The sequence below is a fragment of the Globicephala melas genome, chromosome 6 (genome assembly GCF_963455315.2).
Source record: "Globicephala melas chromosome 6, mGloMel1.2, whole genome shotgun sequence".
Lineage (NCBI taxonomy): Eukaryota > Metazoa > Chordata > Mammalia > Artiodactyla > Delphinidae > Globicephala > Globicephala melas.
The window spans coordinates 87,747,667-87,767,161 of record NC_083319.1 but is presented as its reverse complement, the minus strand read 5'-3'; the positions used below and the strand labels follow the sequence as shown (position 1 = coordinate 87,767,161).

General features: G+C 39.1%; 1 protein-coding gene across 9 annotated transcripts in view; it reads left to right on the top strand.

The window, feature by feature from the left end:
- Positions 1 to 19,495, top strand: part of CDC14B (cell division cycle 14B) — a 101,721-nt gene that overhangs the window by 49,397 nt on the left and 32,829 nt on the right. For all 9 annotated transcript variants that reach the window (XM_030832895.2, XM_030832893.2, XM_060301122.1 and 6 more), the window contains one exon: positions 18,773 to 18,849. In XM_030832895.2, coding sequence (XP_030688755.2) covers positions 18,773 to 18,849 — 77 coding nt within the window. The remainder of the gene's footprint in view (positions 1 to 18,772; positions 18,850 to 19,495) is intronic.

Genomic DNA, 19,495 nt, shown 5'->3' with positions numbered 1-19,495 from the left:
TTTGAATACAGGCAATGTTTTCCTAAATAAGGTGTGATTCTAAACACACCAAAACATGCCATAAGGACATGGCATGTCGGTACTGTAGGAAAATGGGTAACATACTGTGTAGATTACATACAACATTGAGTGGTTGGTCTTTTTGGGTCATTGGAAGTATGCTTTGGAATAGCCAGTATTTCATGAGTTATGAATTTCATTTATTTGTAAATATCATGGAAAGTGGTTATTTAGAGGCAGATTTTATCTAGTGCCTGCATTCATCTTCAGGAGTACCTAAGTAACAGGTTTTCCTGCATAAGCTAAGAGGTCCTCCAGAGTGGTGGTCCTCATGTTTTTGGTGGTGTGGAAGCTAGCTGTTCTACTCAGTGGAGAAGAATATCGAGTAGTTATTCCAGATAAAAAAGGATTGGTGGGCTTCCCTGGTGGCGCAATGGTTGGGAGTCCGCCTGCCGATTCAGGGAACATGGTTTCGTGCCCCGGTCCGGGAGGATCCCACATGCCGCGGAGCGGCTGGGCCCTGTGAGCCATGGCCGCTGGGCCTGCACCTCCGGAGCCTGTGCTCCGCAACAGGAGAGGCCACGGCAGTGAGAGGCCCGAGTACCGCAAAAAAAAAAAAAAAAAAAAAGGATTGGTGTTGGAGTTCTTGAGGTAAGTTCTTGTCCCAGGTTGCTACTTGGTTCTGTCATGCTTTCTTTTAAAATTTTCTGACATGTAGTTTGAACGTCTGGAATTTACAATGATAAGACCAAAATTTGGTGGTACTAGTTGAAATTGCACCTCAAAGTTGGGTAGTTTCCTTTTCTACGTTTAAGGTATATCATTAACAATGACTAAGGCCTTTTTGGGTTTTGTTTTTATATTTGTGCTCACAAAAGTGAGAGAAATGTTTCTGAGATAACTAAGTTTTATTATCATCTCTGTATGAAACACAGGTTGTAGATTATATCTCTTAAAAATTGATTTTTTTTAAGCTTACCCAGATAAGGACTTTTGTTTGTTTTTTGGCTTTTGTCATCTCTCCTGATGTTTATTGTACTTAGCAGCAAAAATCCTGAGGGGGGAGGGTGGGTGGAAAGAGCCTCTGCAGGGTCCCAAGAAAAAGAATGGAGAAGGTAGCTGTTTTCACTGGGGTAATTGGTCCCATTACTTGGCCAGTCACTGGGGAGAGGAATGCCATGGATTAGAGTAAACTGTGACAGCTTTACAGGAAAAGGGACACAGCCAGAATTCTTGGTGTTCATAAAGTATTAAAGGGAACCGTGGAGAAATGGCCCTGGTGTAACAGTAAAAGTCATTACACTGCCCAGGAGAAAATCTGGATGGCTGAAGCAGTTCCACTTAAGAGAATGTTCTCCTGATCAGAGCACACAGAGCTTGCCTGGGCTGCACTGGAGTCAGTCATTTGTCTTTCTTTGTTAGATGAGATGTCCCTAAAACGGTGGGGTCTTGAGTAGCCAGATATGGTAAGTTCAGTGTGAAAGAACCCCTTAGAGGGTAGCTGTGGGCATCATGCAAACCAAGCATTGTCTTAGAAACAAAACACTTGATAATTTTAGAGAAAAGAAATCTCTCTTTTTAGATCTTGTTGCTGTTGTTTTTTTATAGCTAGTGAAAAAGCAGTAACCCCTTGGCACACTGATTGAAAATGTGTTAGCATGCTTGTTCCTAGTTTGGTGTTGGCCTTTTGACTTTGTTTATGGTTGTGTTTTGGCATGCAGAAGTTTATTTTTCTACAGTTAATATATTTTACATTTAGAAATCCTTCCAGGATTTTACACTCCCAGGTCAGCACTGATTTGATTGGTTAGGAAAGTGCCAGGTAAGCGATTTGGACTCAAGGAATGAACTTGAGCTCATTCCTCTGTTCAGTTAGAAGCCAGGTTGGCAGGAGGTTTACAGCTCTTGGCTGTAGTAAATGTCTTTGCACCATGACTGGCTGGCTAAAGTAGGAGCTTGGAGCTGTAATGATGCTAGGTGGGGAAACGGGAGAAAAACTTCTAAGAAGAGGAGGTTTATTAATAGGAGGAAAGGAGTGTCAAGACGTGATATGGATACCCCAAAAGATTAAACATCAAAAGTAAGTAAGTAGTGTTGGTTTAATCTGGTTGAAGTCTATTGGATCATCTGATTAAAGATTTGTAGAGATGAGTGAGCATTCTCCCAAAATTGATCTTCAGGCCTGATGACCTTTTCTGGAGTTGTTTGAGGAATTTGGGAGATAATAAGTCTTTTTAATGACTGACTTAGAGGATGGTGTGGTAATATTAAAACAAAAACAAAGTCTGGAGGAAGTACAGACAGGATGGAAGTATTCCAAATGGACTGATTCTATTTAAAAGGACTGACTCTGTCCTTTTAAACTCTGGGCCTCTGAAAGGAATCATTCTCCCTTCATTCTTGTGTACTGAAAAGGACCTAATAGGGGATGTGGAGAGAGTGAGAGAATAAAGTGTTAGTAATTATATTTATTATTTTACCTTAAAAACAGAAGAGGTTAGGCTTTATAAATACTTAAAATATTCAAATACTTAAAATAGGATTGACATGCCCATACTTTTCAAATACATTGTATTTCTAAATATTACAGTTTATGTGGCCTGGCAAATGGATTTGCCAACTATCTGAAATGGTAGATTCTTGGGTAACAAATTAGGGTGCAACTAAAAATCTTTTTGTACCACTCACCATAAAAGAGTTGAGGGACATAAAAGATAACTGGATTTTTTTTTTTTTTAACAAAAAGGTAAGTGAACCATATCATTTTACAAAATAATAAGTTTGCTACCCTGTTGTGATAAGTCAGTGGCTGTTTCCTAGCCAGATTTTGGGGTGGCGGTACTTAACCTGTCATTTCAAGTAAAGGTGAAATTCTAAGTGGCAAAGTAAGTGCTTTTCAAAACAAATTCACGATTGAGAGTGTATTTCTAAAATAAAAGTTTGAAACTTGATCATTTTGCTATAAAAAAATGTCATGTGCAAAACCCATATTTGTACCCTTGAGAAATTTAGAAAAACTTCCTTTAAAAAATACTTTTATATTTATTTATAGAAGTAGGATACATTCACCAGTATAATTTTATCACCTGATTTTTTTAGTTAGTGATCTGTTCTTTCACTTTAGTACATGTTTTATCATCTTTATACCCAGATTGTATTCGTCTTTCTCAGTTGATCCCAAGTGTCCAAACCAATATTTCATCCAGGACCACACACTGCATGTGGTGGTAGTGTCCTTAATCTCTCTCACACATGGTCCTTTTTTTGCTAACACTGATTTTTATAAAGAGGCCAGACCTATTTTCTTGTAGAAAGTTCCACCTTTTGAATTTCTCTGGTTTCTTCTTTGTGGTATTTTTTAACTTGTTTCTCCATTCTTTGTATTTCTTGTGAACTGGAAGTTTTACCTATAGGCTTGCGCATTAGTAGTGTATGTTGTATCCCCTAAGAAGACATGTAATACCTAAATTACCATTAGTGGTGCTAAAAACGGCACCACTGGATTAGGTGCCAACCATCAAAGCCCTTCAATATATTGTTTTCTCCTTATGATTTAAGCATTCTGTGTGGTGTTATTTTGGAACTGTTTGTATATTCAGTTCCCCATCAACCGTGCATGTTGGTGTTTTAAACAACAATTGATCATTCTTGCCTGAATCAATAATTTTATTAGGGTTTCAGTATAACGTTTTTCTAATTATTTCATTCCTCCTTCACTTATTAGCTGGCTTACTTTTATGGAAATTGAGCTTTCCCTCATTCAGTTGGGGCTCTTTGGTTACCCTGAAACGAATTTTCCTACCGAGAAGGCAGAAAGAGTGGCCGTTTCCCTTTAATCACCAGTTTTTGAAGTATTACATGAATAGCCACAAAACAAAATTTTAAAACCTTATTTAAAGTCATTTAAATAATGTTTCATTGGGTTTTGAACTCACTTGCTAAACATTTTAAAAATGTGCAACACTTTCCCAACACCTGATTAGCATTTGGGAAGTTGGACATTTACTAACCAAATGCACATCATTGCTGAATGGGATTAAAAAAGTAAGTGTAATCATTCCTGCATTTGCATTTACGTATCATGGTAATGTATCTTTTTTAGTTACAGCAGCCATTAAAATCAAGAATTGAAATAGCTGAACTTACAACTAGACTTTCATTTATTTTTATATATTTATTTTATTTTTGGCTGCTTTGGGTCTTCGTTGCTGTGTGCGGGCTTCCTCTAGTTGCGGCGAGTGGGGGCTACTCTTCGTTGCTGTGAGCGGGCTTCTCATTGCAGTGGGTTCTCTTGCAGAGCACGGGCTCTAGGCACGCAGGCTTCAGTAGTTGTGGCTCACAGGCTCCAGAGCACAGGCTCAGTAGTTGTGGTGACAGGCTTAGTTGCTCCGCGGCATGTGGCATCTTCCCGGACCAGGGATTGAACCCGTGTCCCCTGCATTGGCAGGTGGATTCTTAACCACTGCGCCAGTAGGTGCAAACATTAATACCTACTTGCGAACAGTTATTTGGAAGAGGCCATTGTATAGGGGATGAAGTTTAGGTTCAGATTGAGCTAGCTTTTAATTTCAGTTTGGTAGACTCTCTGGCACAAATTAAGCATTTACTAGACGTCATTCTCTTTCTCTTTTTTTGGTTCTGTCTACCATTATTACACCTTAAATCTGCTTTTTATATTAAAAAACAAGAAAGTTACCATTGTATCTTACTGATTATCAACTTTGGTTACATCTTACTGCCCCAGCATTTATATTTTCCTATAGATACATAGTACTTAGTTCTTCTATAGGTTAAATGTACTTTTGAGGGCTTGCCTGGGAAATTAACCATTGTTTCTAACAGTTTTCTGTGGTTAAAGCATCCTGAGTGTAAAATAAATGACACAAGCAAACTGTTGGTACATAATTTGAAAATTTGCCCTCCTATAATGTTCAGTAGATTACTTTGGTAGAGCTAATTGTGGTAACATAGATTCCCTGTTTAAAATGTATCACTGTATTATATTTTTATTTTAAGCAATTTTTATAGCCTTCAGAATGGTTTACCTTGTAAACACTTATACTAAAAACTGTGATACTAATTAAATTCTAGGAATATATTAACTCAGCAATCTGAGTAGAATCCTAAATTGCATTGAATTTGAGATTGCTTCAACAGTTGTAATAAGAGCTCAGGGGCTTCATTTGTTACTTAACGATGATCTTTTGAACCTGTTTCCCATTTTTCTTAATGATTTAATTATTTGGACTCAGAGTACTCAGTGCTGGGTTAAGGTAGCTACAGGGTGAAGGCATTAGACAAGAACTTAAAACAAGGAATGCTGAGGGGAGAGGATATGGAAGCAGTGGGTGGGAATCCAGTTCAGCAAATAGCAGTCTAGACAGGGCAACAGAGACTGGAAGACCGAACCCAGTGGGATGGCCAAAGTCTTTGTAAACACCCATCCCTGGGCAAACACCCTTCCTGGGTACCTGTGAAAGGCAGAGCAAACAGCAACCAGGCAGAGGTAAATAGCAACCAGACACCAGGCAGTGTGAGGTGCACCAGAGCCACAGAAAGGGGCCAGCATGTCCCTGTGCCATAGGAAAAGGCCCTGTGGTGGAGGCAGCTGGCTGTCGTCCCCATCATTCATCAAACTTTACTTCCCTTTTCACCTTGCTGAGCATATCTGATATTTCAGCTGCCTGTGAGACTTGCTAGGGGCTAACAAGTCTTGGGAAAGAGTAAAGAGAAATGGACCCTCTGACCATTTATGATCTTTGATTGCAGATCTGTTAAGTTCTGTGTAATTTTGGATCCTATTCTTGTTTCAGTACTTCTTTTACACAGTGTGGTTTCTTATCTTTAAATAAGGCTTGAGCAGTAGGCCCTCTTCCATCAATAACAAGCAGTGTGATCTTGGGTGAGCAGTTAACACCAGAGGTTAGAAAGTAGTAGCCTGCCAGCTTTATATAACTCAGAGTATTTATAATTAGTAGTTTGTTTTTGCCAATGTTTACAAATGAGGTGCCTTTATTTTAAATATTCAAGATTTTTGCTTTGTCTTAAAAAAGTCCCTGCCACTCACATAGAATGTATCCATGTGTGCTTATACCCAAGGCCAATTCCCTCACATTTATTAGTCTGGCCTTGGTAAAGATGTGTTTGCTACTCTAGAGTTCCAGTTTCCTTTTATCTAAATTGAGCATCATTATACCAGCATACTATACATACAAATAAAAGTAATTTGAGAAGTTAAAACTATTGAAATATAAGGCCATCTGAATTGTTTAGAGAGATTTATGCTTTTTTTTTCTTACTGGTATTTGTGCAGGAGCTGTGAGAGTGATTTTATCTTATTTACTTACTTTATCACATAAAATTGCTTATTATATATAATCTTTTCCCTGTTCACCTTTTTTATTCAGCAGTTGAATCTTTAAGCCTGTTTCCAATTTGCATAGATTCATGAAAATTCTATGTTAATCTGGATAGAGTGATTTTTTTTAAAAAAGATCAATCAAGTTCTTGGCATTGGGATGACTGTGTCATCTGGCTGATGTGAAAATAATTAAATATGGGAAACGTTGTGACATTTCTCCATGAAGAATAATTGAAAATAGTTTACTGAAGTGAGAGAGTGGCATGGACATATATACACTACCAAACGTAAAATAGGTAGCTAGTGGGAAGCAGCCACATAGCACAGGGATATCAGCTCCGTGCTTTGTGACCACCTAGAGGGGTGGGATGGGGGGTGTGTGACGGAGGGAGACGCAAGAGGGAAGAGATATGGGAACATATGTGTATGTATAACTGATGCACTTTGTTATAAAGCAGAAACTAACACACCATTGTAAAGCAATTATAAAGATGTTAAAAAATAAAAATTCTGAAAATTCTGTCAAAAAACTAGTTTACTGGTTTATTGGGTTGGAATTTAAATATCCTTTGTTATACTTAACTCTGAGATATGATGACTTGTGTAATTTTTTTTTTAATTAATTTATTATTTTTGGCTGTGTTGGGTCTTCATTTCTGTGCGAGGGCTTTCTCTAGTTGCGGCGAGTGGGGGCCACTCTTCATCGCGGTGCGCGGGCCTCTCACTATCGTGGCCTCTCTTGTTGCGGAACAGGTTCCAGACGCGCAGGCTCAGTAGTTGTGGCTCACGGGCCCAGGTGCTCCGCGGCATGTGGGATCTTCCCAGACCAGGGCTCGAACCCGTGTCCCCTGCATTGGCAGGCAGATTCTCAACCACTGCGCCACCGGGGAAGCCCGACTTGTGTAATTTTTTAAAAACATTTTTACTGGAGTATAATTGCTTTACAATGCTGTGTTGCTTTCTGCTGTATAACAAAGTGAATCAGCTATATGTATACATATATCCCCATATCTCCTCCCTCCCACCTGCCCCATGCCACCTCTCTAGGTGGTAACAAAGCACTGAGCTAATTTCTCTGTGCCATGCAGCTGCTTCCCACTAGCTAGCTATTTTACATTTGGTAGTGTATGTATGTCAATGCCACTCTCTCACTTCGTCCCAGCTTACCCTTCCCCCTCCGCATGTCCTCAAGTCCATTCTCCATATCTGCATCTTTATTCCTGTCCTGCCCCTAGGTTGATCAGAACTTTTTTTTTTTAAGATTCCATATATATGTGTTAGCATACGGTATTTATTTTTCTCTTTCTGACTTACTTCACTCTGTATGACACACTCTACGTCCATCCACCTCACTACAAATAATTCAGTTTCGTTTCTTTTTATGTCTGAGTAATATTCCATTGTATATATGTGCCACATCTTCTTCAGCCATTCATCTGTCGATGACACTTAGGTTGCTTCCATGTCCTGTCTATTTTAAATAGAGCTGCAATGAGCATTGTGGTACATGACTCTATCTGAATTATGGTTTTCTCAGGGTTTATGCCCAGTAGTGGGATTGCTGGGTTGTATGGTAGTTCTGTTTTTAGTATTTTAAGGAACCTCCATACTGTTCTCCATAGTGGCTGTATCAATTTACATTCCCACCAACAGTGCAAGAGGGTTCCCTTTTCTCCACACCCTCTCCAGCATTTATTGTTTGTAGATTTTTTGATGATGGCCATTCTGACCCATGTGAGGTGATACCGCACTGTAGTTTTAATTTGCATTTCTCTAATGATTAGTGATGTTGAGCATCTTAATAGATGTGCCTCTTGGCCATCCGTACGTCTTCTTTGGAGAAATGTCTATTTAGGTCTTCCGGCCACTTTTTAATTGGGTTGTTCGTTTTTTTGATATTGAGCTGCATGAGCTGTTTATATATTTTGGAGATTAATCCTTTGTCAGTTGCTTTGTTTGCAAATACTTTCTCCCATTCTGAGGGCCATCTTTTTGTCTTATGGTTTCCTTAGCTATGCAAAGGTTTTAAGTTTTATTAGGTCCCATTTGTTTATTTTTGTTTTTATTTCCATTTCTCTAGGAGGTGCGTCAAAAAATATCTTGCTGTGATTTATGTGATAGAGTGTTCTGCCTATGTTTTCCTCTAAAAGTTTTATAGTGTTTGGCCGTATTACATTTAGGTCTTTAATCCATTTTGAGTTTAGTTTTGTGTATTGTGTTAGGAAGTGTTCTAATTTCAGTCTTTTACATGTAGCTGTCCAGTTTTCCCAGCACCACTTATTGAAGAGGCTCTCTTTTCTCCATTGTATAGTCTTGCCTCCTTTATCAAAGATAAGATGACCATATGTGCATGGGTTTATCTCTGGGCTTTCTTTCCTGTTCCATTAATCTATATTTCTGGTTTTGTGCCAGTACCATACTGTCTTGATTACTGTAGCTTTGTAATATAGTCTGAAGTCAGGGAGTCTGATTCCTCCAGCTCTGTTTTTCTTTCTCAAGATTGCTTTGGCTATTCGGGGTCTTTTGTGTTTCCATGCAAATTGTGAAATTTTTTGTTCTTGTTCTGTGAAAAATGCCATTGGTAGTTTGACAGGGATTGCACTGAATCTGTAGTTTGCTTTGAGAAGTACAGTCATTTTCACAATATTGATTCTTCCAATCCAAGAACATGGTATATCTCTCCATCTGTTTCAATCATATTAAATGTCTTTCATAGTGTCTTATAGTTTTCTGCATACAGCTCTTTTGTCTCCTTAGGTAGGTTTATTCCTAGATATTTTATTATTTTTGTTTCAGTGGTAAATGGAAGTGTTTCCTTAATTTCTCTTTCAGATTTTTCATCATTAATATATAGGAACGCAAGAGATTTCTGTGCATTGATTTTGTATCCTGGTACTTTACCAAATTCATTGAATAGCTCTAGTAGTTTTCTGGTAGCATCTTTTGGATTCTCTATGTATAATATCATGTCGTCTGCAAACAGTGACAGTTTTACTTCTTCTTTTCTGATTTGGATTCCTTTTATTTCTTTTGCTTCTCTGACTGCTGTGGCTAGAACTTCCGGAATAGTGGTGAGAGTGGGCATCTGTGTCTCGTTCCTGATATTAGGGGTAATGGTTTCAGTTTTTCACCATTGAGAACAATGTTGGCAGTGGGTTTGTCATATATGGCCTTTATTATGTTGAGGTAAGTTCCCTCTATGTCTACTTTCTGGAGGGTTTTTATCATAAATGGGTGTTGAATTTTGTCAAGCTTTTTCTGCATCTATAGAGATTATTGTATGGTTTTTATCCTTCAGTATGTTAATATGGTGTATCACATTGATTGATTTGCATATATTGAAGAATCCTTGCATTCCTGGGATAAACCCCCTTGATCATGGTGTATGATCCTTCTAATGTGCTGTTGGATTCTGTTTGCTAGTGTTTTGTTGAGGATTTTTGTATCTGTGTTCATCAGTGATATTGGCCTGTAGTTTTCTTTTTTTGTGACATCTTTGTCTGGTTTTGGTATCAGGGTGATGGTGGCCTTGTAGAATGAGTTTGGGAGTATCCTCCCTCTGCTATATTTTGGAAGTGTTTGAGAAGGATAGGTGTTAGCTCTTCTCTGAATGTTTGATAGAATTCACCTGTGAAGCCGTCTGGTCCTGGGCTCTGTTTGTTGGAAAATTTTTAAACACAGTTTCAATTTTAGTGCTTGTGATTTGTCTGTTTATATTTTCTATTTCTTCCTGGTTCAGTCTCACAAGGTTGTGCTTTTCTAAAGGTTGTGCTTTTCTAAGAATTTGTCCATTTTATTGGCATATGGTTGCTTGTAGGAGTCTCTCATGATCCTTTGTATTTCTGCAGTGTCAGATGTTACTTCTCCCTTTTCATTTCCAATTCTGTTGATTTGAGTCTTCTCCCTTTTTTCTTGATGAGTCTGGCTACTGGCTAATCAGTTTTGTTTACCTTCTCAAAGAACCGGCTTTTAGTTTTATTGATCTTTGCTATTGTTTCCTTCATTTCTTTTTCATTTATTTCTGATCTGATTTTTATGATTTCTTTCCTTCTGCTAAATTTGGGGGTTTTTTTTGTTCTTCTTTCTCTAGTTGCTTTACGTGTAAGATTAGGTTGTTTATTTGAGATTTTTCTTGTTTTTTTGTGGTAGGATTGTATTGCTATAAACTTCCCTCTTAGAACTGCTTTTACTGCATCCCATAGGTTTTGGGTCATCGTGTTTTCATTGTCATTTATTTCTAGGTATTTTTGGATTTCCTCTTTGATTTCTTCAGTGATCTCTTGGTTATTTAGTAGCGTATTGTCTAGCCTCCATATGTTTGTATTTTTTACAGTGTTTTTCCTGTACTTGATATCTAGTCTCATAGTGTTGTGGTCAGAAAAGATACTTGATACAATTTCAGTTTTCTTAAATTTACCAAGGCTTGATTTGTGACCCAAGATATGATCTATTCTGGAGAATGTTCCATGAGCACTTGAGAAGAAAGTGTATTCTGTTGTTTTTGGATGGAATGTCCTATAAATATCACTTAAGTCCATCTTGTCTAGTGTGTCATTTAAAGCTTGTGTTTCCTTATTTATTTTCATTTTGGATGATCTGTCCATTGGTGAAAGTGGGGTGTTAAAGTCTCCTACTATGATTGTGTTACTGTCGATTTCCCCTTTTATGCCTGTTAGTATTTGCCTTATGTATTGAGGTGCTCCTATGTTGGGTGCATAAATATTTACAATTGTTATATCTTCTTGGATTGATCCCTTGATCATTATGTAGTGTCCTTCTTTGTCTCTTGTAATAGTCTTTATTTTAAAGTCTATTTTGTCTGATATGAGAATTGCTACTCCAGCTTTCTTTTGATTTCCATTTGTATGGAGTATCTTTTTCCATCCCCTCTCTTTCAGTATGTATGTATATCTAGGTCTGAAGTGGGTCTCCTGTAGACAGCATATATACGGGTCTTGTTTTTGTATCCATTCAGCCAGTCTATGTCTTTTGGTTGGAGCATTTAATCCATTTACATTTAAGGTAATTATCGATATGTATGTTCCTATTACCATTTTCTTAATTGTTTTGGGTTTGTTATTGTAGGTCTTTTCCTTCTCTTGTGTTTCCTGCCTAGAGAAGTTCCTTTAGCATTTGTTGTAAAGCTGGTTTGGGGGTGCTGAATTGTCTTAGCTTTTGCTTGTCTGTAAAGGTTTTAATTTCTCCTTCGAATCTGAATGAGATCCTTGCTGGGTAGAGTAATCTTGGTTATAGGTTTTTCCCTTTCATCACTTTAAATATGTCCTGACACTCCCTTCTGGCTTGCAGAGTTTCTACTGAAAGATCAGCTGTTAACCTTGTGGGGATTCCCTTGTATGTTATTTGTTGCTTTTCCCTTGCTGCTTTTAATATTTTTTCTTTGTATTTAATTTTTGATAATTTGACTAATATGTGTCTTGGCGTGTTTCTCCTTGGATTTATCCTGTACGGGACTCTCTGTGCCTCCTGGACTTGATTGACTATTTCCTTTCCCATGTTAGGGAAGTTTTCAACTATAATCTCTTCAAATATTTTCTCAGACCCTTTCTTTTTCTCTTCTTCTGGGACCCCTATCATTCGAATGTTGGTGCATTTAATGTTGTCCCAGAGGTCTGTGAGACTGTCCTCAATTTTTTTCATTCTTTTTTCTTTTTTCTGCTCTGCGGTAGTTATTTTCACTATTTTATCTTCCAGGTCACTTATCCGTTCTTCTGCCTCAGCTATTCTGCTATTGATTCCTTCTAGAGAATTTTTATTTCATTTATTGTGTTGTTCATCATTGTTTGTTTGCTCTTTACTTCTTCTAGGTCCTTGTTAAACGTTTCTTGTATTTTCTCCATTGTATTTCCAAGATTTTGGATCATCTTTACTATAATTACTCTGAATTCTTCTTCAGGTAGACTGCCTATTTCCTCTTCATTTGTTTGGTCTGGTGGGTTTTTATGTTGCTCCTTCATCTGCTGCATATTTCTCTGTGTTCTCAATTTGCTTAACATACTGTGTTTGGGGTCTCCTTTTTGCAGGCTGCAGGTTCATAGTTCCTCTTGTGTTTGGTGTCTGCCCCCAGTGGGTGAGGTTGGTTCAATGGGTTGTGTAGACTTCCTGGTGGAGGGGACTGGTGTCTATATTCTGGTGGGTGGGGCTGGATCTTGTCTTTCTGGTGGGCAGGGCTGTGTCCAGTGGTGTGTTTTGGGGTATCTGTGTACTTAGTATGATTTTAGGCAGCCTCCTTACTAATGGATGGGGTTGTGTTCCTGTTTTGCTTGTTATTTGGCATGGGGCGTCCAACACTGGAGCTTGCTGGCCATTGGATGGAGCTGGGTCTTAGCGTTGAGACAGAGTTGTCTGGGAGAGTTCTCGCTGATTGATATTATGTGGGGCCAGGAATTCTCTGGTGGTCCAGTATCCTGAATTTGGCTCTCTCACCTCAGAGGCTTGGGCCTGACACATAGGCCAGAGCACCAAGACCTTGTCAGCCATACGTCTCAGAAGAAAAGGGAGAAAAAAGGAAAGAAAAAAATAATTAAAAAATAAATAAAATTATGAAAGTAAAAAAAATTAAACAAATAAAAATGTAAAAGTAATTTTTAAAAAAAGAGAGCATCCACACCAATAAGCAAATCCACCAATGATAAGAAGCGCTTAAATCTGTACTAATATATACGTAAAAATCAGAAAGAAGTCAGTCGCAGACAGCATACCCCAGTTGCACCCAAAGTCCACCGCCTCAATTTTGGGATGATTCGTTGTCTGTTCAGGTATTCCACAGATGCAGGGTACCTCAAGTTGATTGTGGGGATTTAATCCACTGCTCCTGAGGCTGCATGGAGAGATTTCCCTTTCTCTTCTTTGTTCGCACAGCTCCTGGGGCTCAGCTTTGGTTTTGGCCCCATGTCTGCGTGTAGGTTGCCCTAAGGCTTCTGTTCCCACCCAGACAGGGTGGGATTGAAGCAGCGGCTGATTAGGGAGCTCTGGCTCACTCATGCCGGGGGAGGGAGGGGTATGGTAGTTATAACTGGAATGCAGGGCGAGCCTGTGGCGGCAGAGGCCAGAGTGATGTTGCAACAGCCTGAGGTGTGCCGTGTGTTCTCCTGGGGAAGTTGTCCCTGGATCACAGGACCCTGGCAGTGGCGGGCTGCACAGGCTCCGGGTCGGGGTGGGGTGGGGGGGCATGTGGATAGTGACCCGTGCTTGCACACAGGATTCTTGGTGGCCTCAGCAGCAGCGTTAGCATTTCATGCCCGTCTCTGGGGTCCGAGCTGATATTTGTGGCTCGTGCCCATCTCTGGAGCTCGTTTAGGCGGTGCCCTGCCTACTGTGGGCAGACAGGGAAGGAATCCCCTCTCCTTGCGCACCCCGAAGCAATGGTCTCTTGCCTCTTAGTCAGTTCCAGACTTTCTTCTGGACTCCCTCACGGCTAGCTGTGGCGCACTAGCCTCCTTCAGGCTGTGTTCATGCAGCCAACCCCAGTCCTCTCCCTGGGGTGTGACCTCTGAAGCCTGAGCCTCAGCTCCCAGCCCCCACCCGCCCCGGTGGGTGAGCAGACATGCTTCAGGCTGGTGAGTGCTGGTCGGCACCAATCCTCTGTGTGGGTATCTCTCCGCTTTGCCCTCTGCACCCCTGTTGCTATGCTGTCTGTCCTTCTAGGCTCCGAAGCTTCCCCCCAGCCCACCCCCGTCTCCACCAGTGAAGTGGCTTCCCAGTGTGTGGAAACTTTTCCTCCTTCACAGCTCCCTCCCAGAGGTGCAGGTCCCGTCCCTATTCTTTTGTCTCTGTTTTTTCTTTTGCCCTACCCAGGTACGTGGGGAGTTTCTTGCCTTTTGGGAAGTCTGAGGTCTTCTGCCAGTGTTCAGTTGGTGTTCTGTAGGAGTTGTTTCATATGTAGATGTATTTTTGATGTATTTGTGGAGAGGAAGGTGATCTCCATGTCTTACTCGTCCAACATCTTGAAGGTCCCCCTCAATGTTTTGGTTTTTTAAACTCTACCACAGGCTTCTCTAAGTACACAGATTAAACTTCAAAATGTTCTGTGGGAGAATAGAAATGAGAAGTACATGTCTAAATAACTGGGCTTTATTATTTTGAGACCTGAATTGTCAAGATTAAAACTATACATGATCAAGTTGTGATCTTTTTGTTTCAGTCCACTAATTTATCCATTGCTACTTGAGGCTCTCCTAGGTTTTGAAACATTGATCAGCAATTCAAGATCAGAAGTTTTCACAGGGCTGGGTTAGGCAGATGGTAACTTTTTAAATGGGGGCAGTGGAATTCTAATGGCTGCAATATTGTTCAGCAAAAAAACAAAACAAACAAAAAACCCCACAAAAAACAAAACCAAGAAAGTTTGTGTCATGACTTTGAAAAGCACTACCAACTTCCTAAGTATTTTCTATCCCAGTATTTTATTTTTCCTGTGAGATTGCCTTTTGCTCCTTCAGAGAGATTCCTTACCCTGGAGAGAGACAGCAGGTTCTCCTTACTCATGTTTCCTAAGCCACGGGGCTTCCTTACTTTTACATCTCTGCACTTGTCACATTTTTAAAAACTTTATCTACGTTCAACAAACTGAAATGATCAATTGCTCACTCTTTACTGTGTTACTTGCTGTATTATCTATTGCTGCCTTACAGATTACACCAACACTTAGTGACTTCAAACAACAATTAATGTTCTCTGAAACAGTTTCTGTGGGGAAGGTATTTGAGATTGGCTAACTTGGGGGGGTCTGCTTCTGGATCTGGCTGGGCTGCAGTCATCTGAAGGCTTGACTAGGGCTGGAGGGTCCACTGCTCAAATGGCCCATTCACATGCCCAGCAAGTTTGCACTGGTTGTTGGCAAGGAGCCTCAGTTCCTCACCACGTGGGCTGCGCTCACAAAACAAGAACCTGATTTTCTTGGAGTGAGGAGTCCTAAAGAAAGCAAGGCAAAAGCCACAACGTCCTTGTGATCTAGCTTCAGGTGTCACACTCTACGATTAATGCAGTATCCTATTGTTTACACAATGGTGACCTAGTCATTGAGGGTGGAAATACCAGAAGATGAGCATCGTTGGGGCTGTCTTGGAAGCTGGCTACCACAGCTATTTAGTATCTCTCTTGTTCATCTCTTGTTGTTTTCTATTTTTGGACAGCAATGTGCAGTTAGAGTGGCCATTCTATATATATAGCTTTTCATGAAAATACACTAAAAAAATTTGAGAAGCACATAGCTTCCAAGTTGCTGGGATCACACGGATACATCATAAAATCTCATTGATTTAGAGTTTACTAATTTGAGAACTAATATAGGAGCCATTTTAAGGATTCTTCTCAAGTAACAAATTTATAATAATTTTAATGGGGAAGGGCTTTTGACTAGAGAAGATGAGTGGGTGTAAAATTAAGAATTATAGATTGTTAGCAGACATTTCTTTGATTGTTATATGTCTTAGTCCTTTTGGGCTGCTATAACAAAATACCAGAGGCTTATAAACTACAGAAGTTTATCTCTCACAGTTCTGGAGCCTGGGAGTCCAAGATCAGGGTGGCAGCATGGTCCAGTGAGGGCTGTCACATGGTGGAAGGGCCTAGGGATCTCTCTGGAGTCCCTTTTATAAGACACTAATCCCATTCACGAGGGTTTCACTCTAATGGCTGTCTCCCAAAGGCCCCATCTCCTACTACCATCACTTTTGGGAGGTTAGGATTTCAACATATGAATTTTGGATGGGACAGAAACATTTGGACCATAGCATCATGTAAAAAACTTATTCTGAATCTGTAAATTTCCTTCAACTTATTACATTGTACCTAAAATCTCTACGTATAAGCATTCCCCAGTTGGGTTTAAAGGTTATGTTTTTTAAAAGTTCATCACTAGGAATATAGGTTTTGTTTCTCCATAGGAAAAAATGTTACATTTTTCTTGGGTTCTTTGAACTGAATTTGTATTCCAAGGCTAACCCACAATTATTTAATGTATTAGAGACTATTTCTGTTTTGAAAGTTAGAAGGAAATAATACCATTGCAATTTTAGTAATTAAAGAAACCAAGAAACTGCAATCTTGAGTTGGAGGAATTATCTTTCGCCTGGTGCTTAAGAAAAAGTTTATATAATTTGAGAGAATTTCGTATTAGAAATTTAGGGAAAATCTGAATGAGGTTTCTGGATTTCATTTAATTAATTTATTTAAGTTATGTATGTATATACGTACATCAGTGAATCAAATCCTATTCTTACCCTCATTGGCCTCAAGGTATTTTTTTATTTGGTTTTGTTTTGTGTTTTTGTTGTTGTTTTTTAGAGGAAATTTTTTGGAGGAGTCCTGCTAGGAAGACCTAAAATAGAATGGAGAAATGAAAAGGCTTTCCTAAAGTTATTCATTAAGTCTTAGAAGAGAAAGGAAGCAGGTTGGAGACTAGAAGAGAAGGAGTAAATGTAGAGAACGGGGCGGGGGGGCACTAGATTTAAAAGACTTTTTAGTTTTTCTTAAAGGAACTGGTATGCTCTATTTCCAAATAAATAGTAAGACAATAGAAAGTCAATTGATAGATTGATCCTTAAAAGATCTAAATAAGTAATATATAGATAAATATAATGTTGAGTGCAATTATAGATGATTTTGATTAGTTAATTCATGATACATTACAACCTTCTCTGAGTCAGTAATATTGTACTTTGAAAATTTGTTTGATACTAGGTAAGAAGGCATTCTTTTGTTCTTGGGATTGATTGTTCTTTGAGGGTTTGTATGCTGCTGTAGATAAATGTTAGAAGATTCTGTATAGTTAATTATAGTTCTGTATTATTAGAGTAAATGGGATAAAATCATTTTCAGAAACAGGGTAAACATTTCCATTTATGAGTCTTAAAACAAAATTGGTAAAATGCCCTCTGGAAGCTGACTTGTTTTAAGATATATCCTTCTCTAAGTTTCAAAGATTCGTGCTGGTCTTTGATTTTTATAATTTTTCTTAATCCAATGATATATTTGTATTAACTTTTTATCAATTATTTTAAAATTTCCTATTATAAGTAGATTTAAGTTCAATGAATTAAGGATCGAATCTGAGTCCATATAAAAGGTATTGGGTTGGCCAAAAAGTTCATTTGGTTGTTCCGTAAGATGGGATGGAAAAGCTGAATGAACTTTTTGGCCAACCCAATATGAATCTGGAGTTACAATGAAACATAAGACATGGGTTCTTACTTCAGAATTTTGTTGAAGAAACAGCTCATTTATATAAATTTAAGTAATGGAGATAAAAAGTTTGTAATTAAATTTTTTAGTTATTTATTTTTACTGGTCAAAATTTAAAGTGTATTTTCTCCCAAAGTAAGCTTAAGAATTGAATTGAATTTGGGTAATAATACGTGTGCCAAATCTAATGCTTGTGGCCTCTCTCACCCCTTGCCTTCATGTATGGGTGGAAAATGTCCTGCCAGAAGATTCTGAGTTGGAAAAAGATGTGCCTTCGGATAGAGTGAGGGTCAGAAAGTCCGAGGCAAACTTAATTGGGGCTGGGGGATGACTTATTTAGGGGGATGACTTATTTAGAGGGATGCCAGTGGACATTCTCAAGCTCCAAGTTTCTAGAACAGGTTGCTTGTGAGGAAGAGGGAGGGGGAGAAGAGAATGAGACCAGTAAAATACTTCTGCAATACTGGAAGTGAGAAGACAGTGGCACAACATCTATGAACTGTTGAGAGAAAAGGACTGCAGACCTGAAACCATATACATAGTCCAGTGTCAGGGCAGAAAACAAGATACTTTGGAACTACAAAAAGGTCCACCAGCTGTGGACCTCAAATGCTGAAGAACCCACTTGAAGTATTCTACCAGATAAAAATGGAAGCATAACGTAGTTCTGAAGATAAAAGAAGCAAATGACAATAGTAAACAAATGAAGTTTTATAGGAAACCCGTACAATATTGTACGTTGTTAAATCTAAATGGATGGAGTTAATAAAAATGTTTGTCCTGATTCTGTGTTGCTCTCATCCTCCCCCCAGTCCCAGTCCCAGTCCATCCCCTATCCCCATCTCCCACACACTTCTTTACTATCATTTCGATGTATTTTTAGAAAGGACATGAGGTCAAAGCATGTGCTCAGTCTAACATCTTGATTTAGAAAATCTGTTCTTGAAATGCTCTACTTCTTACCACAAAAGGCTGTTGTAGAAAGTTGCTGGTCAGGGCTCTGCAAGCAGCAGAAACCAGCTGTGACAGCAGATTTAAACAAAAGGGGAATTCACTGACTGGGTAGTGGGCAACTCATAGGATTCTTGGGAAGGCTAGAGAATCAGGCTCAGTTGATTGGCTAAAGATTGTACAAAGCTTACTTCTCAGTAACAGTACTATATCTTTATTTAGAAGTAAATTGTCTTTTTCTTCTCTCTTCAAATGTAGGTTATATATTTGGGGAAAACTCCAGAAGAAGCATATAGAATATTAATGTTTGGAGATACATCCTATATTCCTTTCAGGTAAATATAAGAATGTTATGGTAGATTCATTTAATCAGGCCCTTGCCAGAAATATCTTGGTGTAGTTGTTTCTGAAAAAAGAAGACCTCATAAATAGTTATTTTGAGGTGGGTGCAAATAACACCATAGATCTAGGTTACTCAACAGTGATGCTATTGACATTTTGTCGGGGGGGTGGTTGTCCTGTGTACTGCAGGATGTTTGACAGCATCACTGGCCTCTGCCCACTAGATGTCAGTAACACCTTCACCCCAGAAAATTAACTGTGAAAGCCAAAAATGTCTCCAGACATTGCCAGATGTCTGTGGTGGTGCTAGGGGTAGTGGTGGTGAATCGCTCCGACATGAGAAGTCAGAACCACTCTCACTGATGGAAACTGTGCTTTGTAATCAGATGAGAATCCTGGAGTTATAGTATGACAAACTACCGTTTTCCAGTACTGCGGAGTTTTGGTCCTGAGGAGTTAAGAAATAAGTTTTTCCCAATAATCAGGAGTTACTTCTGGGGCAGAAACGAACCCCCTTTTCCTAGGGACACAGCCAGCAGAAATAGTGGGTAAGGTTGCTAATATAGCACCACTACTTGAAAAACCAAAACGGCTGTGTCATAGAGGTGGTAGATAAGTAATGTCTTTATATAAGTTAAT